This window comes from Engraulis encrasicolus, chromosome 20 (assembly GCF_034702125.1).
Source record: "Engraulis encrasicolus isolate BLACKSEA-1 chromosome 20, IST_EnEncr_1.0, whole genome shotgun sequence".
NCBI classification, from domain to species: domain Eukaryota; kingdom Metazoa; phylum Chordata; class Actinopteri; order Clupeiformes; family Engraulidae; genus Engraulis; species Engraulis encrasicolus.
Window position 1 is genome coordinate 4,506 of NC_085876.1, and position 18,520 is coordinate 23,025.

The 18,520-nt window shown below is 43.9% G+C and overlaps 2 protein-coding genes across 3 annotated transcripts in view; one reads left to right on the plus strand and one right to left on the minus strand.

Annotated features, from left to right (window-relative positions):
- The first annotated feature begins 3,261 nt into the window (after positions 1-3,261).
- nt5c1aa (5'-nucleotidase, cytosolic IAa) overlaps positions 3,262-18,520 on the plus strand; it is a 78,135-nt gene continuing 62,876 nt past the window's right edge. Inside the window, exon 1 of the mRNA XM_063185123.1 lies at positions 3,262-3,496. Within this exon, the coding sequence (XP_063041193.1) occupies positions 3,383-3,496 (114 nt within the window). The 5' untranslated portion in view covers positions 3,262-3,382. The remainder of the gene's footprint in view (positions 3,497-18,520) is intronic.
- LOC134436835 (E3 SUMO-protein ligase ZBED1-like) lies at positions 11,563-14,646 on the minus strand. Of its 2 annotated transcripts, XM_063186187.1 has the most exons (3): positions 12,975-14,646; positions 12,407-12,761; positions 11,563-11,979 (listed from the first exon to the last, which is right to left on the minus strand). In XM_063186187.1, the coding sequence occupies exons 1-3, from the start codon at positions 14,454-14,456 to the stop codon at positions 11,921-11,923; spliced, it is 1,896 nt and encodes a 631-aa protein (XP_063042257.1). In that variant the 5' UTR covers positions 14,457-14,646; the 3' UTR covers positions 11,563-11,920. The 2 variants fall into 2 exon arrangements, with proteins under 2 accessions (XP_063042257.1, XP_063042256.1); XM_063186186.1 differs by having other exon boundaries at positions 11,882-12,761.

An 18,520-nucleotide genomic window follows, 5' to 3' on the forward strand; every position in this document is an offset into this window, starting at 1 on the left:
GCAACACTGAGCAGTTCTGAGAAGCCAAACAGCTAATTTTGCTAATGCGGAAGTCGGCCCTAGCACACAGTGGAGATTGCCAGACTCTCCCTCTGTATGGCTCTGGGTTAAATATATGGATAAATAGAGTTCCCTTGGCACTGTAGATGGCGGCAGCACACATGTTATGCAAGCCGTCACCAAGTGCCACAGAAAGAGAAGAATAAGGAGGGGACACAGCCCCCTTAGGAGACCAAACTTGAGTTTGGTACTTGACTCCTTTGCATTGGGTGGCAGAGTTTGAATCCTCTTTCTCTAATCTACCCTCTTTGCCTCAACCCTTTTGAGAACTTTTTGAGCATCCTCAAGCAAACTGTCTATGAGGGTAGGAGACAGGGCAGTCATAAGCAGTTAACCCCTCGGCACGCTTGCTGCGTGCCGCAAATTACACGAGTCAGTGCGAGCAACCGACTGCATATGCTTGCTTTAAAAGCAGTAGACCAACACGCAAAATATTGGCGGTGTCATCCAGGGAGCAGAGAGCACAGCATTGCGATAAGGAAATTGGGAACACAGACTGTAAACAAAACAAAATGAGGGCTCCGCGGGCAAGGACACGATACTGCTACTTCTGTATTTGCACACTACTTTTTCAAAGTGCAACGGGGAAGTATGATCGCAAATCGAATGTTTGAATTTCGGATAAGCTCGAGACGGTCTTGAAAAGTTGTCGTCATCATCATTTTCCCCAGAAGCGCTCGTATGGAACTCTGCAGTCTTTCTTGCGATCGCCCCCAGCGAGTTTGAAGATATTGCACCTAACGCACTTGTTTGGTTGCAGTATCTAACGCGCTTAAAATTGACATGAATTGCGCAAGATAACACGCAAGCATACCGCCAGCCTTAGGTTATCAGACTTATATCTCAAAGGTTGGCGGTGTGACTGACTCCTGACCCGCCAGGTTGGTGGGGGAAGTAATCAACCAGTGCTCTCCCCCATCCTCCTCCATGACTGAGGTACCCTGAGCATGGTACCGACCCACCACACTGCTCCCTTGAAGCGCCACTGAGGGTTGCACCCTTGCACGGGTCAGGCATAAATGCAGTTTCCTTGTGTGCTCTGAAGTGTTGTGTCACAATGATAATGGGAGTTGGGGTTTCTCAGGTTGGAAACCTGGCCTGTGACATATCACTTTCACTTTCAGATCAGACATGAACAACAGCTCTGAAAGGCTTTTCTCACAACCTGCAAAGAAATCCAAGCAGAAACTCTCCAATAACTTGAAAGTTCAATGGATGCAAGAACTGTGAGGCACCTCTCAAATAAGTGATCTTGAGAGATGTTTTTATTGACATAGATTTTAGCTTTTCTCTTTACATCACTACAAACTCTGTTTTGCTTAATAATAATTTGGAACAGTTGGAAAAGTGCATTTGATTTTTTTTTATAATCTGTTATCATTAGATGGTTCATTAATAAAATATTTCATTTGTACTCTAATGGCTGATGACTTGAAAGTTATGGCAACTGCCATTTTTCTAGATTAATTATGGAAATCAGCTGTTCATGTGGATTCCAATATGCAGACTTCCGTCCTCCCTTGCTCACTGCCTGCTTGTGACCTCATGATAACATCACTGACGACAGAAAATGAATTTTAATATCTTGCAAAAGGACAGTTCTATTGTGTTTTTTTCATTTGTAATCGGGATGATGAATGAAGAACAGTACCCCAAAAATTGTTGTGTTTAGGCTGACAGCGGGAAAACGTATTTGTTTTCTCCATGGAGGAGGGGCGTCAGTAAAACACGAGGCCACAAGGGCAAGTGGAGGACGGGAGGCCGCATATTGGGATGCACCCCATGTTGTACTGTATGTGGTAAACACATGTTAGCCTACATGCATGTTAGCACACTCCCCTTTGAAATGCCTTCTACGTTTTCATGTTGTGTTCATTGACAATGAAAATTTCTTGTAATTTATTTCTCCAGACCATTGAACCTCTCATTGAACCCCTCACCACACACACACACACACACACACACACACACACACACACGCACACACACACCCCCCCACAAACCAACCAACACGTCAGCAACTCATTACAATTTTCAAGTCATCTGCCATTAGAATACTTTTTTTTTCTTTTTCGAAAAAACCTTCCAATGACAACAGTACTTTTCTAAAAATAAAAATAAAAACAACAGCCAAATAATAATAACTTTGAACAGTTGGAAAAATGCATTTTTAAAATACTGTTATCACTATGGTTCATCAAAAATGATTTCTACTCTAATGGCTGATGACTTGAAAGTTGAATTATATAGATTGTTTAAAGCAAGGATGGGGAACCTTTTTCATTCGGGGGGCCACTTGAAACTCATCCGAGGGCCGTAAAAAGTCCTCAGAGGGCCGTACTATGATTATGAACACAAACCAGAATTTCTCTCTGCACTTTAGGCCTACATTGAAGGCAGCCACCTTTAAAACAGAGCCCACCTTCTCTAAGTCCCCTGAATATAACTTAATTGTATTGCAAATGTATTTTCCAAGATTCCTTTACACAATAGGTCATATTTCATGTGAAGCTGCATGACATTAAAATTATATCGGGGGCCGGATAAAACGGCCTCAAGGGCCGCAAATGGCCCTCGAGATATAGGCTCCCCATCCCAAGTTTAGGGAAATCAGAGACGATCTAACAAGCAACAGTATCTCTGAATCAGTGGTATGTGGTAATTAAACATACATGTCCGATATAGTACTGTATGTGGTAATCATGTTATTTGTTAGCATACCCTCCTTTGAAATGCCTTCTACATCATCATTTTGAGTTCATTGAAAATGAGAATTTCTTGTACGTTATTTTTGCCAGACCATTCCTCCCATTGAACCCCTGAACACACACACACACACACACACACACACACACACACACACACACACACACACACACACAATCCCCTCCCCCAATCTTGCAGGAGCCCACGGGGGGCATAAAACTGCACCGTCTAGTATGTCACACTCACCCCCCACAAACCAACCAACACGTCACATGCACACGCACGTACGTATGCACGCACGTATGCACGCACGCACACGCACACGCACACACACACGCACACACACGCGCGCACACACACACACACACACACACACACACACACACACACACACACACACACACACACACACACACACACACACACACCAACCAACACGTCAGTTGGTCGAGGTGGGAGGAGCTGCGGCTTGACACTATCTCCTCTCCTCAGCTCTCAGCTTACATGCGTCTCTTGTCACATGCCTGGCAGTCCCCTTTAGGCCATGTACCCTTAGGGGATGAAAGGGAAAGTTGAGCAGGGGGCTGTTCAGTAGGTGCAAGGATGCCATTGGAAAATGTGTCAGACTGCACGTACGGTATTGCTAGTCTGTCATGCATATTTCCTTCAGAGTCGTATTCCCTGCTTACCCTCTCATTGCTGGCATCAAGTTTCAGATGACTCATTTATGGTAATGAGCTACTTATTCTTAGAGTAACTTCTTCAAGTTTGTGTCTTGATTACGACAAGCTTCTTTCCTAAATGAGATATACTCCATTTTTGACTTTCGCATTTTAACATTGGAATTGACTAAAAAGTCCTATCATCTATGTGTGACTTCTTGCCATTCAAATGTTGAGAACATACTTTTTAGAACTCTATAAAAATGCATTTTGCAATGCAATTCAATGGAATGCCCAGTGCAAAAATTTCAATTTCCCAAAATGTTCCAAAATGGATATTTCTCATTTTGAAAAGAAGCTCTTCATATTATTGTTATGTGTTTTAGCTATCTACATTCATGTGTTACTTTGTATTATGATCCATTGTGGTGGCATTCTGCTTATTGTTATATTGACCCACGTACAGTACAAGGGGTTGGACAAAATAATGGAAACACCTGTCATTTTTAGTGTGGGAAATGTCATGGCTCAAGTGGACCTGAACCTGAACCTGTTGGCCAATCTTCATTAATTGCATATTGCACCAGTGAAGTGAAGTGTGAAGGTTCAATTAGCTAGCCTGGCTCTCGCGAGACCCCTAGTGCTTCGTGCATCTTCGTTACACTCTGCGCGAGAGTAAGGTTCAATTAGCAGGATAAGAGCACAGTTTTGCTAAAAATTTTGCTATGCACACAACATTATGGGTGATGTATCAGAGTTCAAAAAGGAGACTTTCTTTGTGCGCGTGTAACTGTTGCATCTTTGACCTAGACAGCAAGCCTTTCTGATGTATCAAGAGCCACGGTATCCAAGGTAATGTCTGCATATCACCAAGAAGGATGAACCACATCCAACAGGATTAACTCTGGATGCAAGAGGAAGTTGCCATTATTTTGTCAACACCTAAATGAGCTGACTGAGTATGCTGTGTCAACCAGATTTGTTGCTCATTCTAATCCAGTGGCAATAACAGGGGGGCCTAGGTGTTGTGTATTGGTATTTTACCATGTTCCATGTTGACTGATTGGGTATTGTTTCTTGACTGACTGCCCTTGCCTTCAAAGCCCAAAGAATGTTCAGAGTTGAAATGATGGAATGTCCACAAAAAGAAAATAGTTTTATCTTGCTTGGTTGAGGATTTAATTTTACTTTTACAGATAACAAAGATATAAATGCAAAGGTTGTAAATGGGTAAGTGTTCTAAGTCCAGCTTCTCAAAGCAGGAGACAGATGTAAGAAGCTGTAAGCCTCCAATCAGCCACACCTGGTCTGGTCCTCAGCACTGCCCTACTAAGGCAAAAGACAGTAACTCACCAGAGTGTGAAACTGAGAAAAATGATGTTAAAGTTTTCTTAAAATTCTTAGAATGTCACCACAATCTGGTTATAGCCACAAAGTTGTAATTTTCACAGTTTGTAGTGTATGCCTGCTTACATCTATTCATAAAAAATAATTTTACAAACAGTTAATAATAATAATAATAATAATAACTTGGTTTTATATAGCGCCTTTCAAGGAACCCAAGGTCTCTTTACATTTGGGGGGGAAGGGGCAGGGGGAGGGCCAGTGAAGTTAAAGTCCATATGCCTCTGTGAATAGATGTGATTTCAGGTGCTTCTTGAACGTAGCCAGTGTGGGGGCCTGGCGTATGTTGGGAGGTAGACTGTTCCAGAGCGTGGGGGCAGCAACACAAAAAGCTCTGTCACCAACAGTACGGAGTCTGGCTCGGGGGATGATGAGATTGTCCTTTTCAGAAGACCGCAGAGACCTGGACTGGGAGTGGGGTTGGAGGAGATCAGAGAGATACTGAGGAGCAAGAGAGTGTAGTGATTTGTATGTCAGCAGGAGAATTTTGTACTGAATGCGGGACTTCACTGGGAGCCAGTGGAGCTGTCTGAGTGTGGGAGTGATGTGTTGCCACCGCTTTGTGCGAGATATAATTCTGGCTGCTGAATTTTGAACATACTGTAGTCGTTCCAAGGCTTTCTTGGGTAGGCCATACAGTACCCCATTGCAGTAGTCCAGGCGGGAAGTAATGAAAGCATGGATAAGTGTTTCGGTCACAGAGTCAGAGAGTGAGGGCCGGAGTCTGGAGATGTTCTTGAGATGGAAGAAGGCAGATTTGGTGATGCTTTTGATGTGAGACTGGAATGAGAGGGAAGGGTCAAGGACGACACCTAGGTTTCGCACCTCTAAAGATGGCCTGATGGTATAACCATCCACATCCAGGGACAGATCAGCAACCTCCTTGGCCCGGGATGGGGGGTACACTGCGATGATCTCTGTTTTGTCGTTGTTGAGTTTGAGTAGGTTTGCAGCCATCCAGGTTTTAATGTTGCGCAGGCAGTTGATGAGTGGTGAGGGTGGGAGTGGGACAGAGGACTTAATGCTGATGTATATTTGGGTATCGTCTGCATAGCTATGAAAATTGAGACCATGGTGACGGATAATATTGCCAAGAGGGAGCATGTAGATAGAGAATAAGAGGGGGCCAAGCACTGATCCTTGGGGCACGCCGTGGTTGACTGGGGCTGTTGAGGAGTTTGCATCCTTGATGGTGACATATTGTGTCCTTCCAGTGAGATATGAGTTGAACCAGGCAAGTGCAGAGTCGGTGAGGCCAAGGTAGTCATGGAGGCGGGTCAGAAGAATGGCATGGGAGACCGTGTCAAAGGCTGCGGAGAGGTCGAGGAGAATGAGAAGGGTGATGAGTTCTTTATCGGTGGCTATTAAGAGGTCGTTGGTGATTTTGATGAGAGCTGTCTCTGTACTGTGGTGGGCTCTGAAGCCGGATTGAAGGGGTTCATGAAGGTTGTGGTGCGTCATGTGGTCTTGTAGCTGGGTCGCTACAGCTCTTTCCAGTACTTTGCTGAGGAATGGTAAATTTGAAATTGGCCTGTAGTTGCTTGGCTCGTCGGGGTCAAGGGTGGGTTTTTTTAGGGTCGGGATGACCACTGCTGTCTTGAAGTTGGTAGGCACCACCCCAGATGTCAGAGAGCAGTTGATGATGGAGGTCATAGCCGGGCAGAGTGTAGGCAAGCATGCCTTCACCAGTGGAGTGGGCATTGGATCCAACTTGCTGGAGGTAGATTTTGATTTCCGTACCAGGTCAGAGACCTGGTTCTCAGCAAGTGTGGAGAAGGAGGATAGAGAGCAGCCAGGTGTGTGGCTCACGGCAGTAGGGTTGTAGTCCTCAGGGTACCAGGCAGGTGTAGATGGAGAGTCCACATGACGGAGCTGTTGGTGGATGCGGTCAACCTTCATCTGGAAGAAGCTTTGAAATTGTGAGCATAGCTCAGCAGCATTGGATGGTTGTGGGGCATTAGGAGGGCTGAGGAGACGGTTGATTGTTGAGAACAGCTGCTTTGGGTGGTGTTGTTGATCATTAATGAGACTGGAGTAGTGGGATGTTTTTGCCCTTGAGAGAGCTTCTTTGTAGTCCTTTACATGACTTTTGAAGGCCTCGTAGTGGACGACAAGGCCAGATTTTTTGTAGCGCCTCTCGAGCCGACGCCCTGCTGCCTTCATTTGCCGAAGGTCAGGGGTGAACCAGGGAGCTGGCTGGCTGTATGACACAGATCGGGTCTTTAGGGGGGCTACCACATCCAGGCTAGTAGCGAGAGCTGTGTTGTAATGCTCAACAAGGCCGTCCACAGAATGAGCAGTGGGATGAGGGGTGAGATGTGTTGCCAGTATGTTGGACAGTGTAGGTGTAGACACACGTCTTATGTTCCTGAACATAATTGTCCGTTTGGCAGGCTGTTTGGGTTGAGGCAGGGGCACTGTGAACATGATGGCATGGTGGTCAGAGACGGCAAGGTCAAGACACTGGATCTGAGAGGGGGCGATACCAGTGGAGCACACCAGGTCCAGTGTGTGGCCTCTGTTGTGTGTGGGGCCCTGCACATGTTGTGCAATGTTGAAACAGTCAAGGAGGGACATGAACTCAGCAGCAAATTGGCAATTGCTGGAGTCCAGGTGAATGTTAAAGTCGCCAAGAATTAAAGTGGATGGGGACATGGGGCAGACAGTACTAAGTAGCTCAGAGAACTCAGGTAAAAAAGAACTTTTGGGGACTTTGGGGGGGCGGTAAACAAGGACTACCTGGAGCTGCACTGCCCCGGCCATCACAAAATGGACACATTCAAAAGTGACCACATTTGTGGGAAGTTCCTTAACAATAATGTCAGCGTTGTAAATTACAGCCAGCCCACCACCACGACCAAGAGAACGAGGCTTTTGGATGTAATTGTAGCCTGGGGGCGTGGCCTGGTTGAGTGACAGGAAATCTTGCTGGTTTTGCCAGTTGACCTTTGACCTTTTTTTGGCAGTTACTGTGTTCTGCCTTAGCATTGCCCCCGGAATGACAGTTAGTCATACTAATAGACAGGTCATCAGCTGGGAAAATTAGGCCTTTCTTCCTACCGCACTTTTCTCTGTGGATTACTGATCAGAAGGCCTATTGGAAGAAATTAAAACATTGGGCCACGTCAAGTTTTGCTCAGAATTGAATATGGCAGCCATTTTCCAAAATGACTTGTTTTCATGCATTATTACATTGTACTATAAGGTGATATTCATGAACGATTAACTACTTTCAGCACTATTCTGTCCTATTTCCTTACATACATGTTTACAAAGGTTGACTAAACTAAAACAAATGAAAATAAAGTTGGCCACCTTGCAATATCTAAAAGAAAGTGCTGAAAATAATGACTGAAATGCACATAGAGAGTCTATGGCTGGGAAAATTAGGCCTATTGTCCTGTCAGGGTTTTCACAGTGGATTGCAGACCAGAAAAAGACCATTGAAAAAGATAAAAACTTGGGGCCATCTATGTCCTCCAAAATTCAAAAATTTCTCTGTTTTCCAGAATGGCAGACTTTCACACATTTTTCTCAATACTGTCATATTGTCCTGCCAAACTGTGTGTGTGTGTGTGTGTGTGTGTGTGTGTGTGTGTGTGTGTGTGTGTGTGTGTGTGTGTGTGTGTGTGTGTGTGTGTGTGTGTGTGTGTGTGTCAGGGATTAAAGTAAAAAAAAGTAATCTGACTGAACTTTTTTACCGGTTAGGCACCCGATCGAGTATCACTCCGTAACCCTACGAAAACCAATGTAGCCAGGCTCTGCCCTCATGACGAAACATACATGCAAGGAATGGTGCCAGAGCCAGCGGCATAGGCAGACGGGGCAGTCGCCTAGAGCAGAATAGGCCTATGTCTTGAGGGCGCCAGTAATACCAAAAAGTGCCACAAAATCAGAACTTCAACCAACATAAATCTTTACACTTCACATGAACAATGAATATTCATTATACACTCAGTAGACCTATATAGACTCAGTATGAGTGTACCTGTAGGTACTTGATCAGATGTGCTCAATCAGATGTAGGCCTACAATGCTATGTTTACAGATGCCAATTTCTAAATACAAAAAAAAGGAAAGAGGGCGGGCAGGCCTAGGCCGCTCACCAGATTGACTAGAACTGGCCGAGAATGGAGGGATAATGGATACTATATCAGACTGCAAAGATTGAACTGAAATTTGGGGCATGTTTTGGTTATTTCCTCTTATTTCTACCCATTGTTTATTAATTGTTCACAACATCATGCAGAATGGATTCACAATGAATGCTGCTTCAAAATGGTAGCTGATCTCACAGAATTATTGACTTGGAATTGCAATGTGTTGATACAGTGAGTGATCCCATTGTGGGTTTTTTTGTTGTACTAGTAGGCTATATTTTGTCTTTCACATTAGAATGGGCAAACACTGTTCTGGTGAAAGCACTGGTGCGCATTGCTTGCAGTTGTATTTCTGACATTTAAAAAGCCCTGATCATAGCAATCAGAGGGAGAAAACTAGCTTTAATTATTTGTATGTTTTTCACCCTTCGGCCTTTTTCAGTATTCATCCTGTTACAAATAACTTGTTGACGTTTACAAACAGGGTGCGGTATGTCTACCTCTGTGTTCTACCGTTTTGAAAACTACTGGCTACTTTTTTGCTTCTCGATGTGCGGTGCCAAGCACACGCTTACCATTGATTTAAAAAACGTCCCCGATTCTTCCTATGCGCACGTGTTCTACAAGCTGACAGGACGCAGCAGACACGACAGTCACAGACATACGTCTATCGTTTACAAAAGTAACACACTTTCCCAAGCTTGTCGCGCAGCTTTCCACTCGAATCAAGGCAAATCACCCACCCATCAGTCCTGAGTGCGCAGTGCGCAAATAGGCTAACTGAACTCACGAAACGCATTAGAGGTGCTCCGATTGCTCGGCTGCCGATCATGACCGGCCGATAATGGCCAAAAATAGCCTGATCGGTGATCGGAAAGACATGCCGATCAAAAAACCGATGGAGATATTAAATTCCTCACGCAACCATTTGCCTTTACACCTGGCGCTGCATGTAGGCGCTGGCTCTGCACAGCTGCAACTGCACCAAAAGAAGGCATCTTTGCTTGTCTATAACTTTTCGCCATCCCCCCCTTCATTTCCACCATTCATCATAACCATATCTGCATCAACCGATCCATGCGCCGTTTACCTGAGTGACATGCGATTGAGTAGGCTACTCGCCAGTGAGCCATTTTACGTTATAACCTGTGTAGTTGCCTCGGTCAGCACGCAATAACTTCACGTTGTCAGCACAAACATGTCAATTATTGTTTTCAAAGTTGTAATTGGCAGTCAGTCGATTAGTTTGATAGTCGCTGAAACACCAAACGGCGACAGATGTGGTTAAAACTTGAGAGAGAGATTCAGAAAGGTAGTGGAGCACTGCAACTGTGGACGGTGACAGAGAGGGGAGGGGCTCTCCTCACGAGGCTGCTCATTTAAAGCGACAGGTTGTTTTTTTCTCGTATGTGGAAGACTATTTGATGTAATGTTTCAGTTTCAATTCAATCTTAAATAGTTTAGTTATTCTATGCAATAACTTATACATTGATTAATACTGTAGACTGTATTACCAACACTAGTCTGAAAGATAATAATAATAATAATAATAATCATAATAATAATAATAATAGCCTAATAATAGACATGTGCAAATTAAGATTGATTGGTTTATGGGCAGAAATGGTATTCAATAAGGATAATTAATAGGCTATTAAAAAAATAGGAAATAATTTTTGTGATCGGCAATGATCGGTAATCGGCAGATAAAGATTTTTGGTGATCGGTATCGGTGATCGGACCCAAAAAATGGTGATCGGAGCACCTCTAAAACGCATAGTACGAGAAGATGGGCACAGACGTTGAGCCACTCAAAAACAAGCGCACACACAACTGTTGCTGCTGCACACTATTCCAGTTAGCAGAAATAGCGTCACACAGTAACCAGCCTGGAAAGTGAAACAAACGTCGAAACGGCATTTATCGACCATGAGTCCACCCATCAGCTTCCCAGAACAAGACGTGGCATAAATTGGCTCTGCCAGGGATAGCCTATCCTTGACCCAAATGCAACCCATTTCTAACTTATTTCTTGAATATATATATCGGCAACAACAAAGTTAATCTGCTATGAGTACAGATGAGACTGTGAATTATCCGTTGTCAAAAAGACAACTAGCTCTACACGCAGCCAGTCAAACGCGCTAAACTTTGAGGATGAAACGCATGGTAGGCTATCCTAGTTAGCTGCCATAGTCGTCCCATTGGGACTATGAATAATGCTAGTAAGAGTCACAATGCTTAAAAGGCAAACCCTTCATGAAAAGGACATCATACGCAGTCGAAGTAAACTATTCATTTTTTTCTAAATATCTGCCACGGCAGGTGCAATGATATGGAAACGTCACTGCACTTTATACATTGTATTACAATTATTTTCTTTTCTGCCATCAGCAACAATTTTGGCTATTTATTTTTTTTTAATCTCTCGCGTTGCGCTGCCACAGAATTGTTGACCGCTCGTGTACTTTTTTTTGGAACACGGAAGAACAGGGGATGACCCAAAACTAGGCTACTGATGAGTGAATGTTGTATCATATATATGTATGTATTAGGGGTGGAACGGTTCAAAAAAGTCACGGTTCGGTGTGTATCACGGTATGAGGTCTACGGTTTACGGTTTTGTACGGTTTTTTTTTTTTTTTTTTTTTACTTTTTATCTTGGCCCCATAATACACACCATTACACCAGTGGAACACTGTAATAATCACTTAAAAGATTTTACTACCACAGTACTACACAACTATGAAATTACAGTGCCTTTTGTAATATCCTTGGTCCTTGCCATTCTGGTAACAGCCAATTTATAACAGGGGTAAAGTCTCAAGTTAATTGCCATTTACCTTAACTTACCATATTTTAGGATACAGCAAAAGGTTATAGAATTATAGTCATAATCTAAGCACACCATTTTATTTCAGAAACCTAGTATTTTGATAGAGCAAGAAGGAAGACATGGATGATTTCAACATGTTTTACATTTATTACTCAAAAAAGTGTCAGGATGTTTGCTGCCATCTGGTGGCATCTACAGGAACAGACGAAGTCTTTAGAACAGAAGAACACACAATTGCCTGAGAACATGAGGCTGTAAACATAATGAGCCCACCATCCAACCAGCTCAACAGAAAATAAAATCAACAACTCGAATCCCTGAGAGAGAATATGTGTATTGTTTCACTTGAAATTAAAGTGCAGTGCTGTGAAACATATGGCTTAAAAAAGAAACGTATGGATTAAAAACAATAAAAAATCTAAACATAAAGTGCCACTCTTATATTCAAAAAAAATATATCTTAACTTAAATTGCCACTCTCATATTAAAACAATACAAAAAATACAGGTTCAATTAAATATTGCAATAAACCTTAACACTGCACTGTTAATAACAGCCCTCCCCCTTTCACTTAATTCTCAATTTTTTTTGCAAGAAAATCAGTTTGTCTACATTTTCTGGCAAGAGACGAGACCTACTTGCCGTGACAATGTCCCCTGCTGTAGAAAAAACCCGCTCACTTGGCACGGATGTGCCTGGGACAGCCAGGTCACGTTGTGCCAACTTCGCCACATGGGGATACTTGTGTGCATTGCTCTTCCACCATGCGAGGGGATCTTCATCTACAGAGATGCAGCCAGCTTGCTTGTAGGATGTGACCTCTTCCTTTATGACATCTGACAAAGGTTTTGCACTTGCTGTTGCCTCTGTTGTAAAAAAGTCTGCAAAAACTGTTGCCATGGCCGATTTTTTGGAGGGAGGAGAGGTCTCTGGCGGGCCGGATTCTGCTCCTGAGGATGAAGTGCTTGCCTGGGCTTCAATGCCTTGTTGAGCCTAACAAGAATCAGACGATAGACATTTGGGAAATGTTAATGGCATGAAGCAGGTGACAGTAACATAGTTACAGTAACTCCCACAGGGCAGTGAGAATACACATCTATTATATATATATTATAATAGCAAAAAAGGATTAAATGCAGTTTATAAATGGTGAATAACATTTAAGCTAGGCCTATTGTATATGTACAGAACATCAGAATAGCCTACCTGCTTTTCGAGGTTCACAACTTCTATTGTGAGGTCACCCCAGATTTTGTCAACACAGGCTTCATCTAGATGAGGCAGGGACTTGAACCTTGGGTCTAGTGCTGTGGCTCTGTGTAGATAGTCCTGAAGGCTAGGATCACTGTATCTGCTTTGGAGATCCTTGCTGATGGCTGCCTTGGCGTCTTTGATGGCAGAACTGTCATCTGCACTTTGTGCCATTGCTTTCAGCACCATGCTCTGCAGTGGCATGATCATTGAGACGGAGGGGGATGTTTCTGTACTCATGAGGGTGGTGACATTCTTCAGCGGTTTAAGCACTTCTATGAGGCCTTCTGCCAGCTTTGTCTCACCGTCATTCAACAGGATAATGTCCTTGGTTTTTTTTTTCATGTCTTTGTCGGTCACGGCGGAATATATGGCCGCCTGTTGCTCCACATAGCGCTCCAACATGTCGTATGTCGAGTTCCAGCGAGTTTGCACGTCGTGAATTAACTTGTGATCTGGCAAGGTCAGCAAGTCCTGTTTCGTTTTCAATACGAAGGCGGCAGTAGTACTGCGGTGGAAAAAAGTAACCACCTTTCTGACTCTCGCCAACAGTCGTGCGATCTGGGCATTGGATATTGCACTTTTGGCTGCCAGGTTGACGGTGTGCGCAAAGCAGGAAATCTGTGGCCCAAGTCCCTCCGTCAAACCTACGGCATTCACAATGTTTTTGGCATTGTCCGTTGTAACAGGAATACTGCCGCTGCCCCTCTCCAACGCCCACTCCTCCACCACCTCTCTCAGCTTTTGGGATAGGAATTCGCTGGTGTGGCTCTCGTATATCGGGCGCGTTTGTAACACGCAGCTTCTTAACTCCCACTGGGGCGTAATGTGATGGGCGGTCACTGTTAGGTAACTTTCCGTGGACCTGGAAGTCCATCCATCTGTTGTCAGCGCTACCTGGCATGCCTCCGATAGCTCTTTAACTATATCCTGTCTTGTCTCTTCATATAGGTGTGGAATGACATTCGTGCCAAAGTATCTCCGAGTGGGCATCACATATCGCGGCTCCAGCACCTTCAGCATGTTTCTGAAGCCTTCACCTTCCATCACGCTGTAGGGCTGCATGTCCTTTGCGATGAATAAACCAATGGCTTTTGAAATTGATTTGGCCTTGGCGGTGTCCGCAGCCAGAGGTTGTTTAAATGCCGCGCTAATGGTGAATGGCTTTTTGGCAGGCGCTCCTCTCCTCCCCTCCACTACCAAACTTGGGTGATATCTGCGCACATGGCTGGCCATGTTTGAAGTGTTTCCATCAGCGTACGGGACATACATTTTGCAATGCTTGCATAGCGTTCCCGTTCGATCCACGTTTTTTTTGCCAGCATCATCATAAGTGACGCGGAATCCAAAATGGTCCCACACACCTGACTTAAATGACGAGGGTGCATCCTCCATGTCCGGCCTAGGCGGCCCGCCTTCCTCACTTCCACTTGCCATGTTTGTACACGCTGCTCCTCCTTGCTTTAGTTTCGCTTCTTTGGCGCGAATGATAACCACGTGGTAACATACGGGCTACAATGCGCACGTCGAACGTCTGGTCACAAAAAAAACTTAAACCGTGGACACCGTACGGTTTACACATGCCCCGTGCCGTGAGAAGCAAACCGTACGGTTCGGTTTGTCCACATAAACCGTTCCACCCCTAGTGTGTATACATCCGTAGGCCTACACCAAACACACCTCTCGTCCCCTTCTCATGACCAGGAGTGCTCTCGATTTGAGTTCAGTTGGAAAGTAAAAATTGTAATCCCTGGTGTGTGTGTGTGCGCGCGCGCGCGCGTGCGTGCGTGCGTGCGTGCGTGCGTGCGTGCGTGCGTGCGTTTGTATGTGTTTGTATGTGTATGTGTGTTTGCCTGAGTGTGCTTTTCTCAAGTGTGTGTGGCCAGTGTGCTTCTTTACATACACTGACATACCGGTAGACACAGTAGACCGGGTGTGTGTGTGTTGGGAGGGGGTAAGGTGTGGTGGGTAGGGACCGAATGATGTGGGGGAGCGGGGGGATGAATGAGGAGGTAGGGGGGCAGAGTGGGGGGTGGGGGGGAATGACTCAGATTGAATTAGGGTGTGGGTGGGCAGAATAGTTTGTGGGGGGATGAGTGAGGTGGTGGGGGGGATAGTGTGGGGGGTTCAGGGGGGCAGAATAGTGTGTGTGTTTGTGTGGGGGGGTAAGTTCAGTCGGGGGGGTCGACCTGCCAAACTTTTCACATTGGATGGGGAGTGGGCGAGTATTTTGTGGGGGGGGGGTGGGGGAGAATGAGTCAGGGGGGTGAGCGTGGGGGGCAGAATAGTGGGGGGTGAGTGAGGGGTGGGGGAGCAGAGTAGCATGGGGGGGATGAGTGAGGGGGTTGGGGGGCAGCAATGTGTGTGGGGGGGGGGGGGGGGCAGAATAGTGTGTGTGGGGGGGTGAGTGAGGGGGTGGGGGAGGCAGAATAGTGTGTGGGGGAAAGACACTGTAGAGCAGGGTAAAGATGAGCGGGGGATACGCGCGGGCACACACGCACGCACACTCACCCTTGCTTTATGCAAAAAAATGTAGGCCTGAAAAACTTTTGGTCAGTAATCTAATGTGAAAAGTTTGGCAGGTCAATAGCCTTTTTTCAGCAGTCAACTGTGTATGTGTAATTCAATCATTTTCTGACAACAATCCTTAGGATATTTCAAAGGGGCAAGATATATTTACCTCATTCTGTTGCAAACCTTTGTACTCATGTCTGTAGATAGGAGATAGGACAGAATTTCACTGAAAATAGGTTGTCTTTATTGATAATTATGGTCTTACAGTATTGAGAATGAAAGTCTGCCATTCTGAAAAACAGAGAACATTTTGAATTTTGGAGCACATTTGAGATGGCAACCAGCTGGTGAATCTTTTTCAATAGGCCTTCTGGTCTGTAATCCACTGTGAAAACCCTGACAGGACAATAGGCCTAATTTTCCCAGCCATAGACTCTGTATGTGCGTTTCAATCATAATTTTCAGCACTTTCCTTTGGATATTGCAAGGTGGCCAACATTATTTTCATTTGTTTTAGTTTAGTCAACCTTTGTAAACATGTATGTAAGGAAATAGGACAGAATAGTGCTGAAAGTAGTTAATCGTTCATGAATATCACCTTATAGTACAATGTAATAATGCATGAAAACAAGTCATTTTGGAAAATGGCGGCCATATTGAATTCTGAGCAAAAATTGACGTGGCCCCATGTTTTCATTTCTTCCAATAGGCCTTCTGGTCAATAATCCACAGAGAAAAGTGCGGTAGGACGAAAGGCCTAATTTTCCCAGCTGATGACCCGTCTATAAGGCAGAAGACAGTAACTTCCATTTTAAATCTGAATAATAAGCAACAAATACAAGTTTCACATATAATGTAAGCAGTATACACACTATTAGAGTCATTATGACAAAATGTCATGTTTATTTACATATAAATTGTTAATAATAATATAATAATAATAGTAATAATAAATGGGTTTTGTGTGTGTATTTGTATTTCATACTACCTCAAATAGTAGTTACACACATTCCCTATCAGGCTGATCATATTTCATAATATTATAGTTTCATTTTATATATTTTTTATTATTTACATGCCTGAAATTTAAAGAAGGAGTTTTAACTGTTAACAGATGAACAGTAACTGAAGTTACTGTGTTCTGCCTCAGTTTGGAACATCAGAGTTCCAGAATTCTGCAGGTCCAGAGCAGAAGGCAAAAAGCAGTAATTGAAGTTACTGTGTTCTGCCTTAGTTTGCCCAAAGGATTTTCAACTTGTTTTACTTTACACCTTATTTTACCCTCAAAACAACTGATTTCAAACTACATGGTTGTTCACATAATAAAACTGATGCTTATTATTGCAAATATGCCTTTTGCCTTAGCAGGGCAGAGCAGGTATTCATGCCTCTTGATTAGATACACAAGACTCCAGACCTGTAGGGGGTGCACAAGAGAGGCTTCCAACCAGCAGGTGAATTTATACTCCGCGACTGTAGGGGGTGCAAAAGAGTCACTTGCATCAAAGGGGTTAAATAGACTCTTACAGTGCAGGTTTATTTTTTTAAAGCGGCACATATAGCCTAACTGCAAAACAGGTCAATATTCTACTTTTGTAGAGGCCAACTACCAGAGTGTGGCTTGAACCGATGTAGTTGATGAGGTGGCAGGTTTGCGTACCCGAGGAGGACGAACCGTGCGGGAACACCTCCGTTACACTTTGATTCAAAACATAGCTTGTCTGAGATCTCGTGAAAAATAAATTGAAAAAGGTTATTTGGAATTGTCAAATTATTTCTCAATGCCATTAACTCATTGACTGCCATTGACGCGTTCCACCGTCTTTTCGAAGTGTGACGCACCGTGCCTCAGTTAGCCTAGGGTGGCCATACTCATTTTTACGACCTGTTTTACGACGTCTATGTGTTCCCAATTTTTGTGTTTCCTCCCGTCCTCTTCTTGTGCTTATGGCCTCGAGATGCGAAGAAACGTCATTTGACACAAACTAGACTGACAGTCGGTCGTGTTTCTGATATCTACGGTCGCCACTTTACTCCAGGTTTTACACCAGACTTCGCGCAGCAAACTGTATCGCTGTAGCCTAGGCTGCTGTAGTCATGTCGGGGAAATATACATGCAATTTGTGTTTGTGTTGCATGCATACGTGAAGCACATTAACTGACTATATGGAAGTTAAATAACGTAGCTATGATATTGTCTACTACAGTCTGTCTCCTATTTTTTCCCCTTGCACTGGCACCGCATAGTGCAAGTAAATTTGTCCGCCAAATGCATTTACGACGAGGGCTCTCACAACTTTGCGCTCTCTGTGTCAGGGATACTAAAAAGGGACCCAAAAGCAGACAAAAAAACGGAATATTTATTTTGGCACAGGATAAAGATGTTCAAGCAATGTAAAAAAAACACAAATCCTCTTGACAGGGCAAAAACGCAAAGTCCAACATTTAAGCACCAGGGAAAAAATCTTCAACAAAAAGGCCAGTCAATGGTGCATCAAAATTCCAACAAAAAAAGTCTTAGCAATGCATGAAAAGTCCAACAAAAAAATCTTCTTAGCTATGCATGAAAAGTCCAACAAAAATATTTTGGCTTTGTATCAACAGTCCAACAAAAAGTGAAAGCATGAAATCAACAGCACAAGGCTTCCAAGGAGGAATTAGCAAGGGGCTAGCAGGTTGGGACCCTTACACTCTGTCTGTATTCTGAGCTCATGTTCTTTCTAGTTACTCAAGCGTCTGTAGGAGAGGCGGTTGCATCTCGTTTTAAAACACAGCTGATATAAACACACTCCTGACTTAAAGTAAAGTAAAGCAAAGAAATTGAATATATTATACACATGCACGGCTATCCAATATACATGTAAAAATGTCCATAAAATGATAGACTACAACGGAAGGATTCTCTATCGTAACCTCTACCGTCTCTGATACAACGTTTGGTTAGTGGTACGTCTACTGATGACTAGGATATGTCAGGATGTAGGTGT

Excerpts from the sequence above, each read along its gene's own strand:
- LOC134436835 (XM_063186186.1), bottom strand. The coding sequence starts at position 14,456 with ATGGCAAGTGGAAGTGAGGAAGGCGGGCCGCCTAGGCCGGACATGGAG. Across the intron at positions 12,762-12,974 it reads TTGTGAACCTCGAAAAGCAG|GCTCAACAAGGCATTGAAGC; the intron begins GTAGGCTATTCT and ends GATTCTTGTTAG.